Raw genomic sequence first — 17986 nt, forward strand, 5'->3', positions numbered from 1 at the left:
GATTCCCTGCCGTTGTAGTGTGTTACTGATGGTGACCTTTGTTACTTTGGTCCCAGCTCTCTGCAGGTCATTCACCAGGTCCCCCCGTGTGGTTCTGGGATCTTTGCTCACCGTTCTCATGATCATTTTGACCCCACGGGATGAGATCTTGCGTGGAGCCCCAGATCGAGGGAGATTATCAGTGGTCTTGTATGTCTTCCATTTTCTGATGATTGCTCCCACAGTTGATTTTTTCACACCAAGCTGCTTGCCTATTGTAGATTCACTCTTCCCAGTCTGGTGCAGGTCTACAATACTTTTCCTGGTGTCCTTTGAAAGCTCTTTGGTCTTGGCCATGGCGGAGTTTGGAGTCTGACTGTTTGAGGCTGTGGACAGGTGTCTTTTATACAGATGATGAGTTCAAACAGGTGCCATTCATACAGGTAACGAGTGGGGGACAGAAAAGCTTCTTACAGAAGACGTTACAGGTCTGTGAGAGCCAGAGATTTTCCTTGTTTGAGGTGACCAAATACTTATTTTCCACCCTAATTTATGAATAAATTCTTTACAAATCCTACCATGTGAATTCATGGATTTTTTTTTCACATTCTGTCTCTCACAGTTGAAGTGTACCTCTGGTGCAAATTACTGACCTCTGTCATCATTTTAAGTGGGGGAACTTGCACAATCGGTGGCTGACTAAATACTTTTTTGCCCCACTGTAGAAACATCAGAAATCACCAGTCATGGCAGATGGCTGCCCCTCTCTGAGCCTGGCTCTGTTGGGAGTTTTTCCTTCCCTGGTTTCTGGTTGTGGTAGTGTTCTCTGGTCTCTCTCTACTCTGTGTGTCTAAGAAAGGCTACACTTTATCTGAAAGATTATCTTCTATAATAAACACCAACGCGGCAGGACAGTGTGCACTCAACTTGCAACTACTTTGTTGACTCTGCAACGCAAATCCCACAGATATAAATAAAAGTAAGTAAAATTGAACTGAATAATCAAGCTGTGGTAGAAAACCTGTTACATTTAAACCTCTTTTCCCCACTGACAGACTTCCACCCATTCACCTACAATTTTAATCAATCTGTTTAGACCATTTTAATTTGCAAGCCACAATTTTACCAGATAGTTTTGTCTCTTGCACCTCTTCTGAAGTCTTCAACTCCTCATTAACTCGTTTAACTTATCAATTGCATACCACAAGTCCAGAAATACAAAGTCCATAACCGCAAGGACTCCAGTAACAATCTTGAACAACCAGGAAACACACAAGTGTATGTTTACAGACACTGAGACAAAGAGTGAGGGGAAGGTAGAATTATTTATACAGTACTCGCACAGATACTAAGGAGAAGTGGACAAAGACAATGACACAGGAAAAGATACAAAACACAGAAGACAAATGACTACCAAAATAAAACAGGAAGTGAGGAACAATAACTAAACAGGGACATCCAGACACAGGACTAAACTAAACAAAGAGGAACTGATGCAAGAGGATAAGACAAGAATCGCCAAGACAACCAGACTAAATTATAACAAAAACTAAAGGCTACAAAAACACTTAAGAAAACATGAAGTTAAATAAACAAGCCTATGGGCACCAAACAAAGAACCTCAAATCTCAGAAAGCCACAGTCACACCCCGATTATGACAATGAATTTCCTCATAAACTTTATTTTGAGAAACAGAAACGTTTTTTTTTAAATTGCTGAACTCTTTGCCCACACAGTCTTTCACAGAGTGATGTACCCCTCCCTGTCCTTACTTCTGAAAGGCTCTGCCTTTCTGTGATGCTCTTTTTATTCCCCAGTTACTACTAACTGAGATCTTCCATTGTTTTGTTAGCATTACATTCTGTTGGCCCCAAGCTTTTAGTAATATGTTGCAAGCATCAAATTCATAACAAGCAAAAATATTTATCAGTTTTGACCCAAGCCTGAACCTGAAATAACTGGCAGAAAACTGAGCAACTTTTTTTTTCAATTTATTGCTCACACTAGCACTGCATGTATCTTATTTTATACATCAAGTTTTCCCATGAATAAAAATCACACTGATGATGCAGAGGTCTCAAAAACTCATACATTAAATATCAAACCTATACTTGGTGTTACAGGATTAGGTAATTTCTGCGAATAATTACATTTTTTCTTATTGTTTAATTATTGTTTAACCTTTTTTTGTTACTTTTGAATTTCAGATATGCACAAAAGAAAGAAGGGTAACTAACCAAACCAACAATAATTACATCAGCCTCGAATAGTCTGGATTGCTTTGTCTTTACAGTTTGTTTCGGTGACATCAGTATTTCTGTCCTCACTCTGTCATTGATACATAAACACAGTCCCATTCTTCCATTTTTCTTCTCATGAAAGTCTTTTCTCATGAGTCAGTTGCACCATAACAGAAATTACATTCACTGTTTTCAGTCATTCGTCTTGCGTCGGTGGGTAAAGTGTCACCCTATTTTTATTTGTTAGCTCAGGGCAATCACACAGAGACAAGCAAGCGTTCATGGTCACGTTCACACCTACAGGCAATTTAGAATAACCAGTTAACCTAACCCTACACTTGTCTCTGTACTGAAAGCCCATGCAGATGTTAAGAGAACATGCAAACTCCACATAAAAAGGACCTTATTGCTGTCAGGTGATAGCACTAACTCCTGCGCCACCATGCTGCCCTCATCATATTTTATTTTCATCAAAATGCAAACCTTGTAGCTTTTTTATGTTCCCTGATGATGCATTAAACAGTAATTACTTTCTCATAACTATAATAAAACGCCTTTCCAGACTTTAGAAAAGTGCAGAACCAGTCAAAAAGTAGGCCTCAAGATGTAGGACAGGGGGACAAGGAATAAAATCACTTTAGTCCTGAATATACAGGGGAGCAGAGACTAAGAAAAAACACATGAAGGCCCTTTGCAGCGAGGATATATTTAGAACAGATTTTCACAGTTGGTAAACAAGGCGAGCCGTTTAAATATTGCCGCATTCATGCTGGCGCTGCTCCTGCCCTTGTTGCTGCTGCCATTTATGAAAGACCATTTTGTGTCCTAGATGTGGTTGGTCTAGACATCTCCATTGTCTGCTCTACGCTGCTCCATGTGCCAAGAGTAAATCTCATTAAGAGTGAGAGGGACTGGCGGAACGGGGGCTCGCTCACAGGCTCGGCAGCTAAAAATAGAGAAAGAGGGTGATTATACTCCACAAATCTGTGATTACACATGAACTGGTAAGTGGTGATGCAAATCTACAGGACTGATCCCGTCCAAAAACTTGAGTATGCAGGCAATGAAGCAAACATTTGATATTTATTTTCCTCATTAAATGCAAACACTAAGAAGTGATGCAGACTTAACTGTGAAAATTTAACTCCTGCACAGACAGTGTCTCTGTGATTCAAATCAGGACCACTAGATGGCAAACTAGGTTTATACTAAAAAATGTTCCCATGAGGTAATAAGCAGCTCAGCTCCATACATAGAAACACAGACTGAGTACCGTATTCTTTCTGGATTTGGCTCAAAGGACGTAAAACTGCACAGCAGCACTGTTACAGGTTTAGTTTTGAGGGATGTGGTGATTTTAATTTGAAAGAGGAGTGCTGTCAGCTTCAATTCGTCCTGCTGTGTGTTTGGCATTTCCTATTGTGTGAGTTTTCATACTGTCAGTGGTGTTAAAAGGGCATGGATGTCATTTAAAATTAATGAATTCATAGCTTAAAAGAACTGGCGTTGCATACAACTGTAGAAATGCAGCCCTAATTGCAAAAAGGTTTGGATGCTGCGTAATAAAAACAGAATACAATGATTTTCAAATGTCATAAACCTGCATTTACAGTAGAATATACAAAACATATCAAACATTTTATTGTTTCATCAGAGAAAATTTTGATTTTGAATTTGATGACAGCAAAACATTTCAAAATTTGAAACAGGGGCAATGAAAAGCTAGAAAAATAGAAGCTGCTAATTGGAAACAGATTAGTAACATGATGGTTTAAAAGGGTCATCTTAGAGAGGCAAAGACTGATTAATCTGAAAACACTACATCTTTATAAATAACAGAACAATTTCAGAAATATGTTCCTCAGCATAAGATTGTGAAACCTTTAAAGATCTCATTATCTACAGTGTATATTATCAAAGGATCCTGAGAATCTGGAGAAATCTGTGTGCAAAGGCACAAGATGAAAAATCAGTAATGCATGCCTGAGATCTTCAGGCCCTCGAGTGGCAAAACATTAAAAACAAGCATGAATCTGTCGTGGAAATCAATGCATGGGCTCAGGAACACTTAAAGAAATCACTGTTTGAGAATCCAGTTCAATGTAAGTTCAAGCTCTTTCATATAAAGTAGAAACTACGTGTGAACATGCTCCAGAAATACAGTGTTTGAAAAACATGTCGTGAAGAGGAAGACTCAGAATATCAGGAGGGTGAGCAGTTTATTTAGGCTGAAGAGTAAAATCCAAACGGGAAGTGAAAATCTTTGATTGACAGAACATAATGCATGAGGCGAGAGACCATCAAAGTAAAACAGGAAGCATAAACACAGTCGGACTCTAAGACTCATGAACTTGACACAGACAACAACAGGGGACGCTAGGAAGGACCCACACAGACACTGGACTAAAATGAACAGGACACAAGAAGGAACTAATTAAGTCAAGAGATTAAGAACTAGAATCATGAATAACTAAACTAGGAAACGCTGGAAAAAAGCAATGAGATAAAAGAACTTAAACAAAAACGATTCAAGACCACAGAAGCTAGGACTACTGGGAAAAACCTAGAAAGCATGACACTGCCGTCTTCTCTGGGCCAAAGTTAGTTTATGATGGATTCAGAGAACGTGTAAAAGAGTTCGGTAGTCAGATCGTTCACTTTTCTGGACTGGAGAGGAAACGGACCATCTGACTCAGTTTATATATAGTTCATATGCTTCCATCCAGACAGCGTCTTTAACAGGGAAAGCCATGATATTGTTATGGTTTAGCCCCTGCAGGTGGGGACTGGTTGATCAATGGGCTAAATATGTTTTAAGGATCAATAAAGAGAGAATGTTTTATTAGATCTTTTAATGTTGACCTTTATCCACTTGTGTAGGATGCGATGCATAAACTTTGTGTTGGCTGTTGAAGTGGGACATGCCAGAGTTCAGAGGTTTATGCCGACAGTGCTTAAATTCAAAATCTCCTACTTTTCCTTTTCTTTCTGTTCTTTGATCCTAAAAAAAACCCCCAAGGTGGAAATAATCAAATAACCATCGTCTCCTACAGTTTCTATGCGTGCACGTTAATATGATGCAGTTTCATTTAACAAATCTTTCTCTGAGTGTGAGCCGTTTGTGCAGAGAGTAAACAAAAGAACAATCAACTCTTGAGACGGCTTTGACCCTCTGTAGCTGGAACAAGCCTCCTCACTAGATATGCATGACCAAAGATTACCCAGGAATCAGAATGTTATGGGGGCCCTATAGGGGTTAAAGCTGTGGTGCACTGCTAAGGAGTTTGATCATCTTGAGCAGGATCTTGAGCACTTGTGTTTATAAAAAAAAAAAAATCATCCCATTGCTGTAAATAATGATTTTCTTCTCCAGTTTCCTGTAATTTTCCTCAGATTCATTGTTCACATATTTCTCTTCTATGGGAAAGTCTGATATTTATTATCATTGTTTCGAAATAGTCTTGCATGCATCATCCTGCTGGTTCTGTCCCTCTGTGGTCTCTGCTGTACTGCACCGTCCTTCCTGTGGGAGGGTTTAATTGTAGCTTAGCCAAGAGCACCTTCTGCTTTCTAATTTCTGCCATATAAAACTACAGTCCACTCCCAACATTCAGGCCTTGCTTGATTACAAATAAGAAGAAAACAGCACCTCAGCCTCAGGCTGTAATTTAATAGAGAAATGTTCAAAGCCTGTAACTTTGCCGAGTCTTTAAACAGAAACTTTCCTTCTTATAGATCAAAAGCTTCATTCTCTTTTTTTTAAAATTAGGAAATAAAAGCACAACAAGCTGCGGGAGCTGCTGTGGTTTCTGGTTTTGTTTCATTTGTCTGGGGCTGAGTCCAAATTTAGTTTTGGTTGCTGGTTTAGGTTTAAGCTGTTAAAAAAACAAAAACAAAACCTGCATGAAGAAGATATATAAATTCAAACCGCAATGGGACTTGGCAAAACAAAGCAACATATCACACAAACAATGTGTTTGTTGAATTGATACACATGATAAAAACATGTTTCAAATATTTCCACAGTGAGTCTCGCTCACTCTGATTGGGCTTTCGACCAATCAGAAGGAAGCTGCGTGGATGGGTCATTGGACAGACCCACTGAGCAGAACATCTGTTGCTTGGAAAACAGCTACAAATATGTGCGGTGACAACAAAAGTGAAGCAAAACAATCACCAGCAGACAAAATCCTTTCTTTCTGTCTCTCTGAGATCATTTGGGGGAGCGCTTGCCTGTCACTGCCATCGAAAACTTCAGCATATGAATGTTTACAAAGAATTTGATAATGTTGATTGAAATGCACTGGCATTTAAATCATTTAAATTTTCAGACTTAATTATGCATGTTTGATTGTGAACAACAGATTCTCCTGCTATAAAATACAGCTGGGGGTCGATTTAATGATGTTTCAATCATTTCAAATTAAGACTGGCCCCAATCACAGCAAAGCTACAAAACAACATTGTGAATATGTTGCATTAAGTTATAAAAACATTACATGATGTAGAATAATAACTCTGCCCTGACTTACATTAGTCAAATACTTTGTACTTAGATCTTTCTGAGAAATTATTGTGGTTGCGTTGTTGCCATAGTTTTGTGTCCGTGGGGTTTTTGTGATATTTGGGGGATTTTCCAGTTTCATTGCCTTTCTGGAAGTTTGAGTTCTGTTTAAGGATTATAATTATCAGTTTACTAGCTTTAGAGTTGATTGATTTTTAATTTTTTGTATTTTATTTTGTGTGTGCGTGTGTGTTTTATTTGATTGCAGCCCTCCTTGTGTATCTCTAAATTGAGTATTAACGTCTTGTCTCAGTCAGATACTTCCTGTTTTAATGTTCGTTCTCTCTTAAGATCTTGGTCAGACTGCGTGTTTGTCTTATTTTTTTATTCTGTTTTGTTTTTTCGACTCTTGGATTTTTTGGGGGGGGATTTTTAATGAAAGGTTTGTCTTTTGGTTCCTTTTACCTGTGAATCTCACATTTCAGTTTTGTTTTTTTGTTTTTGCCAGCCCTGGACACATTCAGTGTTGGGCAATCAGCAGTATTCTCACAATGTCTGAAGCTACTGTTGCTTCCATCCAATAATTTTGTTAACTGTTTCTCCAGCCCCAGCTGTCAAAGGCTGTCGCCAGTTTGAACCTATCCTCTTTCTTGTACCCAACGGTGCTAGCCACTGCTCCACTGTGCCACCTTAATGCCATGTTTCAAACATGGCAAATTATGACCTAATGCAACATTACCATTAAGTGATGCTGAAAGGGGCCGCTCCCGCTTTGCTCTATTTATATCCTGTACAAAAAGCTGCCGTGTTGGAAGCTCATTTTAAATCTTGCAGAAGTTTCAGATAATGAAGGCAGCGTATGTACCAAAGCTCTGTGCTAAAAACTTAGGCTTGATACTGCTCTAAACCCTCAGTTTATGATAGTTTTTTCTGCTCTTGTGTCTGTTTGATGTCATAGTGAGCTTAGACACACAACCCCGCCCACCTGCTGTTTAAGCCTTTGTCAGGGGAAACCTATTAAAAGAGTCCAAGGTAAAATATGGAGCTGAAACGCGATAATAGCCCACCTTCTGTCACATGCACCTCACTCGGGCCTCTCAGTGCGACAGTCTTCAAACTGGCTGAAATATCATAGACTCGAGTAACTTTCGTGCATATCGATTCTAGAAGTTTGCTTCCGGCTACCGGTTTCCATGCATACATGAATATATAGTGCGCGCATAGCGGCCACTTTACGGTATTTTGCTCCATCCCTCTGCGCGCAGTGCCTGGCAGGAGCCCACAGCTTCAGATCCTGCAACGCCGACAATGACGCGTGTGGGAGATGGTCGACAAAACTGAGTCTCCTCCATAAAGCAGACGACGTCTGCGGTGGGAAATGAGTGCACTGGACTCAGAGGGAATTCTTTGGCTTCGCCGATCGAGCTTCGCTTGATTGTAAATGGACAGATTGGCAGGAGAGCATTTCGCAACCTCTTTTATATGCAGCCTATAGGGCGCATGAAGTCTGGGGATATATTTTCCACCCCGTTTAGTCCGGCCAGACGCTCATTGCATGCACTTGTGTTTTTTTTGTTTTTTTTTTTATCAAAGGAGGGTGTTGGATTCCTTTTAACTGTCTGAGGATTGCAAACACACCGGTTTGTTTCTGCAAGATGTTTTGAGCGCCAAGAGGGTTGAGAGAGAGAGAGGGAGAGACGTTGGCTGGCTGTTGGAGGGGGTTCTTACTGCGCACACAAGCGGCTCGCCTCCTCTACCCCACAACAACAACAAAAACACACAGAGGCGATAGTGAAGGAGCGAGGGAACGCGGAGAAGTGTTGGTGTTGAAATCTGGAAATATACGGCGCTAAAATGACGATGTCCGTCCCGGAGAGGAAGTCAGGATCGGAGGGAAAGGAGGAGGAGAGCGAGGATGAGAGCGAGATCCTGGAGGAGAGCCCCTGCGGCCGCTGGCAGAAACGGAAAGAGCAGGTTGGTCGGTGTGCATGAAGGATACGTGTGAGTGAGCACGTTTCTGCGCACAGCAAAGGATCTGCTCCCCGATCGGGCGGTAAATCAATTGAGCTGATCTCTCTGGCCATGCTGGACCCACCGTGTTATGCAATGTTTGAGCCCGGCCGAGGTGGTATTGCCCAATGCTGTTTGGCACCATCCCAGCAGCATAAATCTCACACAGTGACATATTTGTTGATCAGATTATAGTCCACAGAGTCCATTTGAGCCGGTCTGGGTGGCAGGAGGAGTTTCACAGAAAAACTGTAGCCAGATTTCTGCTCCTGTGCAGGATCTGCACAAACATTCAAATCCACATCTGGTTTTATTATTGCACACTTAGAAATATCGTTGACATCCATGTATTTGCAGATGTTTCACGAAGACGACAAACTGGAATTGCTTGTTCAATTAGACCCACTGATTAGTCAGCCCAAAGAGAATTACTGGACAAATTAGTTGCATGCTTAAATGTCAATAATTTTCTGGCCTCTTGTTTGTGAGAATCTGTTGCTTTTCTTTTAAATTGAATGTATTTGTGTTTTTGAGCTCTGAGCTATAGTCATCTCTAAATATAACGACTAAGGAAAAATTCTTACAAAGTTTATAAAGAATTCAATGGGCAGTTGTAGCCTCCAAAATCTTTTTTTAATACTTAGTATTATTTTCTGGTGTTTGTTCTGTGATATCTCCAAACGTATCTGCAACAGTGTCCACATAATTGGTGAGACTGGTCCTTTAATTCAGGCTCTGTTTCTGTGCAGTGGTGCGGGCGCTGAATTAAAGGAGCAATCTGACAGATTTGAGTATGCAGACTTTTTTGGCCCTTTGCCTGTAAAATGCTGATTTAGTTTATTCCAAAACAAAATGCTGCAACTAAGAGAGTTGCGTGCCAAAAACACGAATGGATTAAAAAAGTGGCTGCAGAGTAATTTTCAGTCAGTTAACCAATCTATGAATTATTACATTTTTAATATAAATTTAACAGTGGTGTCAAATTTAGCGCCTGGGGGCTGGAAATAGCCTGGCAAAGAGTCCAGTCGGAAAATGTGAGAATTGCAAAGGAGGGGAAAAATTCTGACTTTTAACTGCATTTTCAGACGCGTGGCCACTAAAGTTTACTAAGTAATATATAAACCATTAAATGACAGAAACTTTTATGGTTAGTATGTCATTAGATAACAGGAAGGTTCCTGTTTTGACAGTTGATGGCACATTTTCTGTGCTTTCACAGTAAATGTCTTTTAATTGCAGGAAAAACTCTGGATAATAAGCTGCCTGTGTGATTTTTATAATTATGCATTCATTTCTTAAAGTGTAATCCCAAAGAGGCGTGTTGACGGGTGTTTTACATTTACTACAACAACTCAGAGGCGTTGTTGAAAGTGCACTTCCTTTTCTTAAAATATCTCGGGGTGCTCGTCATTACCTACACATTTTATAACTGGATGGTTTGTAGCTCATTTACACTAAAAGGAAGGGAAACAATTTGCAGGTCATTTTTGTTTTTGTATTATGTGTTATTATGCAATCATTTTGATTGGGCTGGTCCTCTTGAGATCAGACTGGGCTGGATATTTGGCCACCCAGAAACCGCCCGGGTGGGTCAAACGTGTATTTTCCTGATTGCTGGAGGTTGCTGCTGGGTTGCAAACACAGAGTCCTGGACTGAAAACGTACTTGCAGTTGCTTTGGTTGCTAGCAGAAGTAGAAGTTGCACCTTTTGAAGCATTTTTGTCACTGTGGTAAAAGCCCAACTTTTACTTTAACTGTGACCAGTGTAAATTTCCACTTTGCAGCACTTTTTTTGCAGGTTCATTACTGCTTAAGTAAGTAGTTGGCAAGTGTTTGCATACGAGTCTGAGCGACTGGTCGACCAGCCTCGAGGCCTGTATGAGTGACTCCTCTAAGTGCTCTTTAATGAATGACATTAGTGTCATCATGTGTTCACTATATAACTGCTTCTGTTTAAAAATGTGACATGGGTGAAGGAGGGAGGTGCATAACTGTAACAGCATCGAGAGCAGATTCACAAATCCACGAGTCGTTCTTTAGCAGGAAAACTTTCGCTTAATTTACAGCAAGTTGGACAAGTTGAAGCTTATAGCAAATAGTCAGCTGCAACTTTGAACATTGTGAATTTTCATTCATTTGATCAAACAGGTGCTGATTCTCTGTGTTAAACATGCAGATTTGAATGTTTTTCTTAAATTTATGTTTCTGTGTTTGCTGTTTGAGGCTTCGTGCTGAAAAAATACCAATAAACCCAAAACCATTTAACCCATTTCTCCCAAGATGGCTTAAAAGATGATGACAGCTCTTAGCTGCAGTGTTCTTGTCCTTGTGAGCATCAGCACTTCAGCTTCATTAGCAAAAGTAAATAAACCGTTGGCCTCACTAGAAGCGCCCTCTCCCTCATGTGGTCTCCATGTTTGTTCCAGTATGTGTGACATTCCCAGCTCTCCACATCGGAAACGTGTCCGCACGCACGCTGTGTAAGCCAAACAACCGCCAAGATCCTCAGTCATTATCAGAGAGAAGAAACAGTTCAGCATCGTGAATCTGTGGGTGTCGCCTCTGCTAACGGCTCCAGATAAGACTCAGAATTTAAGTTGAAGGTTATCTCTGGTTCGCACACAGGCTCCTCGGCATGCACAAACCACCTGACCTCGCTGCATTCTCACTACCATCAAGTGTTTTTCATGCTAGAACACACACACATATACATAAACCCTACCCCACCCTAGTGATTTTCCACCCATTGATTACCCATCTGTGTGTTTTTCTGAGCCACCCCCACTGTCACTTTTTCATTTGCCCCACACTGAGAGCATCAGTCTCTCATGGCTGGTAGTAGAAACCCACATGAGAATACTTTTCTTATGTAGCTATGCATGCTAATAATGTAATGTATTATATCTTATCGATTGATTTGTTTTAATTGTAGATTACACTATCAATTTCTATTTATTTATTTCTGTTTTATCTCAGAAAAGTGGAAAAATACCAGACTGCATAAAACTCACAGTCTCCACCCACACTCCAGCCTTTGTTTAGTTTCTTTGTGCTATTCTGAACAGAAGAAAATTGGATCAACCCCAGATGTCTGTAAGTCTGGGACAGGATCTGCTCTGCTGCTGAGTTACACCTGAATCACCCAGTAAATACAGGACGACAGGCTTAAACACTTGAACTCGCTGGTGTCCGCGCATCTTCTGGTTCAGACAAATTAACACTTGTTGCTGCGGGAAAAAAAGAGATGTCGTCACATCCATTGATGCTATTTGCTCTGCTCCCTGTCACTTCTCTGCTGCTGAGCTCTTTGCTTTCCTCCCCTTCTCTCTATCACACACAAACACACACACACACACGGTAACAGCAGAGAGAAACTATAAGCCATGCACCTACTGGCTGCTTTATTAGTTACATTTTGCTAGTACATGGTTGCACTTCCCTTTTCCTTTCCTTTCAGAGCTGCTGTAATTCTCCATAGCACAGATTCAATATGGATTCAGAGACTTTGGTTCATGTTGGCATGACAGCATCACACAGTTGCTGTAGATTTGTTGGCGGCACATCTGTGACACGAGTCTCCATTTGCACCACTTCTATTAAATTGAGACTGGTGGCTGTTGAGGCTGTTTGAATGCAGTAAACGAACTGTGATGTGGAGCTTTGTGAAACAGCGTGTTATCCTCCTGGTCATAAAGAGATGGACATGGTCAGAAACAACGCACAGGTAGGCTGTTTTCTTTACCAAGGCAGGATGGTATGATGCTTTAGTGACGCTTACAGCAGATTCTGACTCTATCATCTGAATGAGAAATCGAGACTCATCAGACCAGGCAACAGTTATTTAAATTCTCAACTTCTGTAGTTTTCTACTCCTGTTTTGGTGAGCCTGTGTGAATTGTAGCCTCAGTTTCGTGCTCTTAGCTGACAGGAGTGGCACCAAGCATGGTTTCCTCTTACTGTAAGGTTTTACATCTTGTCATTCATAGATGTTCTGGCCATTCCCCTCTGACCTCTGACATCAACGAGGCTTTTTCACAAAGAGAGCTGCCGCTTCCTGGATATTTTCTCTCTTTCAGACCATTCTCTGTAAACCCTAGAGATGGTTGTGTGGGGGAAAATCCCAGCACATCAGCAGCTTCTGAAAACCCAGACCTGAAAACCCAATAATGCCATGCTCAGAGTCACTAAAATGACCTTTCTTCCTCATCCTGATGCTCAGTTTGAACTTCAGCAGGTTGTTTTGACCATGTCTACATACCTAAATGAACTATTTATCGCTGTGTGATTAGCTGATTGGATATTTATATTGACATTCAGTTGAATATATGTCCCTAATAAAGTGGCCTGTGAGAGTATATATATTTGCATAATGCAGTGGAGACTCACACTGCACTGAAAGGAAACAAAGGCAGTTAAATCAGGTAAACGCTGTAAATAAAGCCCAGGGTCTTTTGCTTATTTTTCCACTTTTGTATGCAAATTAATTTTTCATCTGTGTGAAAATCAGCACTAATGCTTCTGATATGCTTTTATTTGAAGTCGGTAAGCCAGGGCTTGATCTAGGAATTTTTATTTTTTATTAATTAATCTTTTTTTGCATGTGTAGTTCACTCTTATAGCGTTATCTCAAAAGGGACGCTTGAGCAACAAGCAGTTGCTTAAAGTCAGTTTGTCCTTCTTGACCCAACACAGAGTTGTGATATTCCTCTCGGACTCATCGCTGCTGTTGTGTTTGGAAAGCACAAAGTTGTGCGAGCAGAATCAAAACAGCCGTGACGTTTTCCAATGTGGTTCGTCGCTGAAAGTCTTTCCAGGCAGATTTTTTTTAAGTATTTCCATTTCAGTGTTCGTGTGAAAGGAAACCAGAATTGTTCCTTGAAGCAGCGCCACAATATGACACGAGAAATCAATCAAACTGAAGCCGGTGGCCTTGCTTATTATTGTCTTTGCAGGAACAGTTGAATTAAAATGGGTGGACAATTGTTGCAATTGTGCTGAGCTGCAATCCCGCCGCTCTTTATTAACACGCCTATAAAATCTGCACATCAGCAGCAAAATGATTTACGAGCTCGTGATTTACATTTCTGGCTGCTGCCACGTATCGTCTGATTGAGCCATCTCGAGATTCTCTGAATGGGAACCTTCGAGCTCACGCAGCACATTTAATTCCAGTTTATCTCAGATTTGTCACACGTTTGTTTTACGGATCTTTTTGTGAGGAAACGTGTTGCGTAAAATTTTGGCAATTGCACGCCGATTGCTCTAAAGCAGTGTGTTTTATCAATGAGGTGAAAGAGACAAAAAGACAAAGACTTGGCCTTCCTTTCAATGTTGCCCTGCATAAAAGTCAGTGAATAATCATATAATAATAAAAGTGTTCTCGTAAACCTGCAGAACTTGTCTTAAGATGATCCAGTGACAGCTGTATGAACATTAATGGGTTCATTTAACATAGTTTCAATGGTCGCAGGTGCAAAATTGAATCTAATATAAAACTAAGTTGTGATATCTGTACAGTAGGAGGCTCATCCACCCCATCACACTGGTTTATCACGGCTCTCCTGTGATCTCTGTTTGATAATGGAGCAGGCCGGTGCCTCATACCCTCTCCACCTCTCCTCCATAGTGCACCCGGCAGACTCGGTGCTCATTCCAGTAATTGCTCCATCTTCTATTTCCAGGATCTGCCTCCATCTGCAGACTGGTGTTAATTCATGTATGAGTGTTTGCTGATGCTGCTTTTTGTGTTCCCCCTGTTTGAAACTCACATGCATGTGTCAGGTTTGAGGAGCTAGAGGCCTGGTCAGATATGTGGAGCTATGGGTGAGGCAGAGGCAGTTGTTGGATAGAGCACAGCAATGGTTTTTATTACGCCTTTACTTTTTCTACAGTGAAAAGTCAAAGATGTCCGGAGTGAGACACCTGATTATTACATCTGTGGCGTAATTATGTGACGATATTCAGGGTTTTCCCAGAGAAATGTTAAGCAACTTGACACCACACCCAGATCTTGTCTCAGCTATCGGTTGTTTTTACTTGGTTAGTCAACGGTTGCTTAAATGAGAGTCACAATTTTACATCGTGTCAGTTTTGTGATCCACTTCCCTGAAGGTAAGTATACCTGAACATTAGTTAGCCCGTGTTTGCTGTACAGTATGTTCATCATAAATCGTGAAATGTACACAAATGATTGAGAAAAATATATTTCAGATGTTTGTTCAGGATAGTCTGGTTTCAACACTGAGGGGGATTTAATAACGCACCAAGAAAACTAGTTATACTAGTTGTAGGGTTACCAACCTGTGGGATTTGGGCAGACTTATCTGATTATTGTGAGTTGTCCAGTGTCTCAAATCACAGTTTTGGGGAAGAAGTGACGATGCCTTCATCCAACTAATCCCAAATGTCAGACACATCTGTAAGAATACCACGACAGGGGCAAGCCATCATCAGTGCAGATAGCGTTCACACTAATTATTAATTTTATGGGTTTTTTTGTCACTGATTAGATTTGGGTCAGGGGTGTCAAACATATGGCTCGGTGGCCAGAATCGGCCTGGCAGAGATTCTAATCCGGTCCACTGGGTGGCTTTGGAAAATATGAAGAAGGTCATCGATTTTGGACTTTTAACTGTACATTCAGTATTTAAATCTTTTCCTGCAGGTAAACCCGAGACCAAAATGACAATAAAGTTCCTGATTTTTTTCAGTCTGGGCACCTTTTTCTACCTTTTCTGTTATATTACACATTTATTACTTACAAATTAATCCCCCAAAAGCTGCACTGATAGAGTTCAACATGTAGAAAAATTGAGACATGCTGTTGAATCTGCACTTAATAACTGAAGGGTTTAATGTGTGGTTAAACTTACTTAGGCTTATGTGGCCCACGATGTAAAATGAGTTTAAAAACCTCCAGCATATTCATAAAAAGGTTATGAGAAGCAAAATATGAGCGTCATTCCCACACAACTCAAATTACAGTGAATTTACACATTAACGTAGCTTGTAGCTAAGAAGGTGGATATCAAGCTAATGTAATTATTAGTGGATAATAAGAGAAACTTGAGTTATTACTTGAAAGATGTGAGATACGTTAAAAAAGGAAGGAATCTCTGTAAATGTAAGCTCGTATCGTAACCGCGTGTCTGAAGTTGTGAAGCCCAAGTGCCTGTGTCGCCTTTGCTTTTCTCATCAAGTCCTCTTCACGCTTTGGGGGAGTGTTGCTAGAGATACAAAGAAAGTGAGTGTGAAGTCATTAGCAGGAGCATATCCTCATGTTTTGGTTGAAAGTAGTTAAAGTTTCATTACAGCATATCATTCGTCTAAAGGGATTGTCATTTAAAACGTTTACCACAGTTATAGCCGTTTCAGGACTGCTAAAGAAGAGACTTTTGGAAACACTCACCAAACCTTCAGTTGGATAACTCCGGGGTTATCATGTGCAGCACAGTGGTTTATACTAGTACATCACACATTGCTTGGGTTCAAATCCACCATCTGGCTGTGGTCTTTCTGTGTGGCGTTTGCATTTTCCCCCAGTGTCTGTGTGGTTTCTCCAGGTACCCCGACTTCCTACCACAGCCCAAAAACAGTTAGCGGGCTTATTTTAAGGTTAGTTAGTGATTCTCAATTGCCCGTAGGTGTAAATGCGAATGCGAATGGTTGTTTGTCTCTGTCTCCGTGTTAGCCCTGTGACAAACTGCTGATGTGTCCAGGATATTGGATGAATTGGAAAAGCAGGAGAGGATGGATGAATGGATGGACAGAAAATAAACTTCAATCCACAACATCAAATAATCCTTCCCTGATGTCATGTCTTCCTCTGGTGATGGACGCCACCTAGATTCAGCGCTGTATTCGCTTTCTTGGTTACTTCAGGTGTATCTTTTCTCCCACCATCACTGTCACCCAAGCAAAGAAGAATTTGTTTTCACTCTTCTGCCCTCGTACTATTTAAGCCTCTGTTTCCCAAAACATGCGTGCCTTAGTGGTCATGTGATGTTGGTATATACAGAGATTATTTCTGGGAGCTAACTGTGAACTTGTGTAAAAACACACATTTTCAGCAAAAGCACATTATGTGAATAGCCTCAGGCTCGCTTTGGGCAGGATGCAGACACAACAGGTCGGTTTTGAACAGCTCTGTTTTGACCAACTTAGAAGATTAACCTTTAGCACAGATCACTTCCCCTTCTAAGTCCACGTCAAGCTGTGGATTGCTGCCCGTCCTCGGGGGTCCTCCTATTAACTGACACCTTTAATCAGACATGCAGGCTGGTTTGACAGCTGTCCTCTGAGGAATGACTTCAGCTCGGGTTTCCTCTCACTGGAAATGGAGAGCAGGGGTAGCCGGCTTTTATAAACCTGTTAATAGCGGTACTCTCCTGCTGCCACTAAAGGCTTAAAGCCGTGCTGTGAAAAGCCATTTACACCCATCAATTCTTAGAAAAGAAAATCAGTTGTTGACTGTTTCATTCATGCTAGGAGAATGGCCTTAAAGAGTGCATTGCAGGTGTGCATGCCAGTTGGTCTGTTCACCACTTTGAGTCTGACCTAACCTAAATATCTCAGCATATAGGACAGCAACCACCTTGCAACCATGAAAAAAATGTGGTTTCCTGCTGACTGAATTTTCCTGAATTTGGTGACCAAATAATTGCAAGTAGTAGTGACAAATAACCTTGAGGCTGATATTTGGGGTGGGAACCATCGAAATATTACTCATTTAATGTGTCTAAATGCATTAAAAGACCTACAAAACAGGTAACACTTTGTGTTTCACACTTATTACATGTTAAACTAATATATTGTTGTCACATTAATACAGACCATAAGTGGACCAACTGTAGTGTCATCACACAAAGTAAAGCTGCACTGCTGCTGATCAACAGCTGTTCCAGTCTATTTCGCCTCCTTGTGTGGGAATAGAAAGAACCTGCAGCTCTGCCTTCTCTGAACACACGGGCTGATTTATGAATGACTCACTGACGCGCTGTAAATTACCTTTTTATGCGTGATGACATTTGTGTTTTACAGCTGTCTTTGACCCAGTATCCGAGATTGCGGCAGAGACGTGTGCTATTTTCATCTCTGCACTTTTTAGCCGCAAACCTTTACTGCACGTTTCTCAGTAAAGGTTGTTTAAAATCAAATCGCGACTCGATGTTTACCCACAGCGTTAGGTTCATTGGAGCCAGTTGTTTTTGTTTCAGTGGTGCCTGTGAATGGCGGAGGCCTGTTCGCACAAAA

The 17986-nt window shown here is 40.8% G+C and overlaps 1 protein-coding gene across 1 annotated transcript in view; it reads left to right on the forward strand.

The window, feature by feature from the left end:
• The first annotated feature begins 7960 nt into the window (after nucleotides 1–7960).
• nrbp2b (nuclear receptor binding protein 2b) overlaps nucleotides 7961–17986 on the forward strand; it is a 42587-nt gene continuing 32561 nt past the window's right edge. The window contains exon 1 of the mRNA XM_026179925.2: nucleotides 7961–8698. Coding sequence (XP_026035710.1) covers nucleotides 8579–8698 — 120 coding nt within the window. The 5' untranslated portion in view covers nucleotides 7961–8578. The remainder of the gene's footprint in view (nucleotides 8699–17986) is intronic.

Source organism: Astatotilapia calliptera, chromosome 9, assembly GCF_964374335.1.
Source record: "Astatotilapia calliptera chromosome 9, fAstCal68.1, whole genome shotgun sequence".
NCBI lineage: Eukaryota > Metazoa > Chordata > Actinopteri > Cichliformes > Cichlidae > Astatotilapia > Astatotilapia calliptera.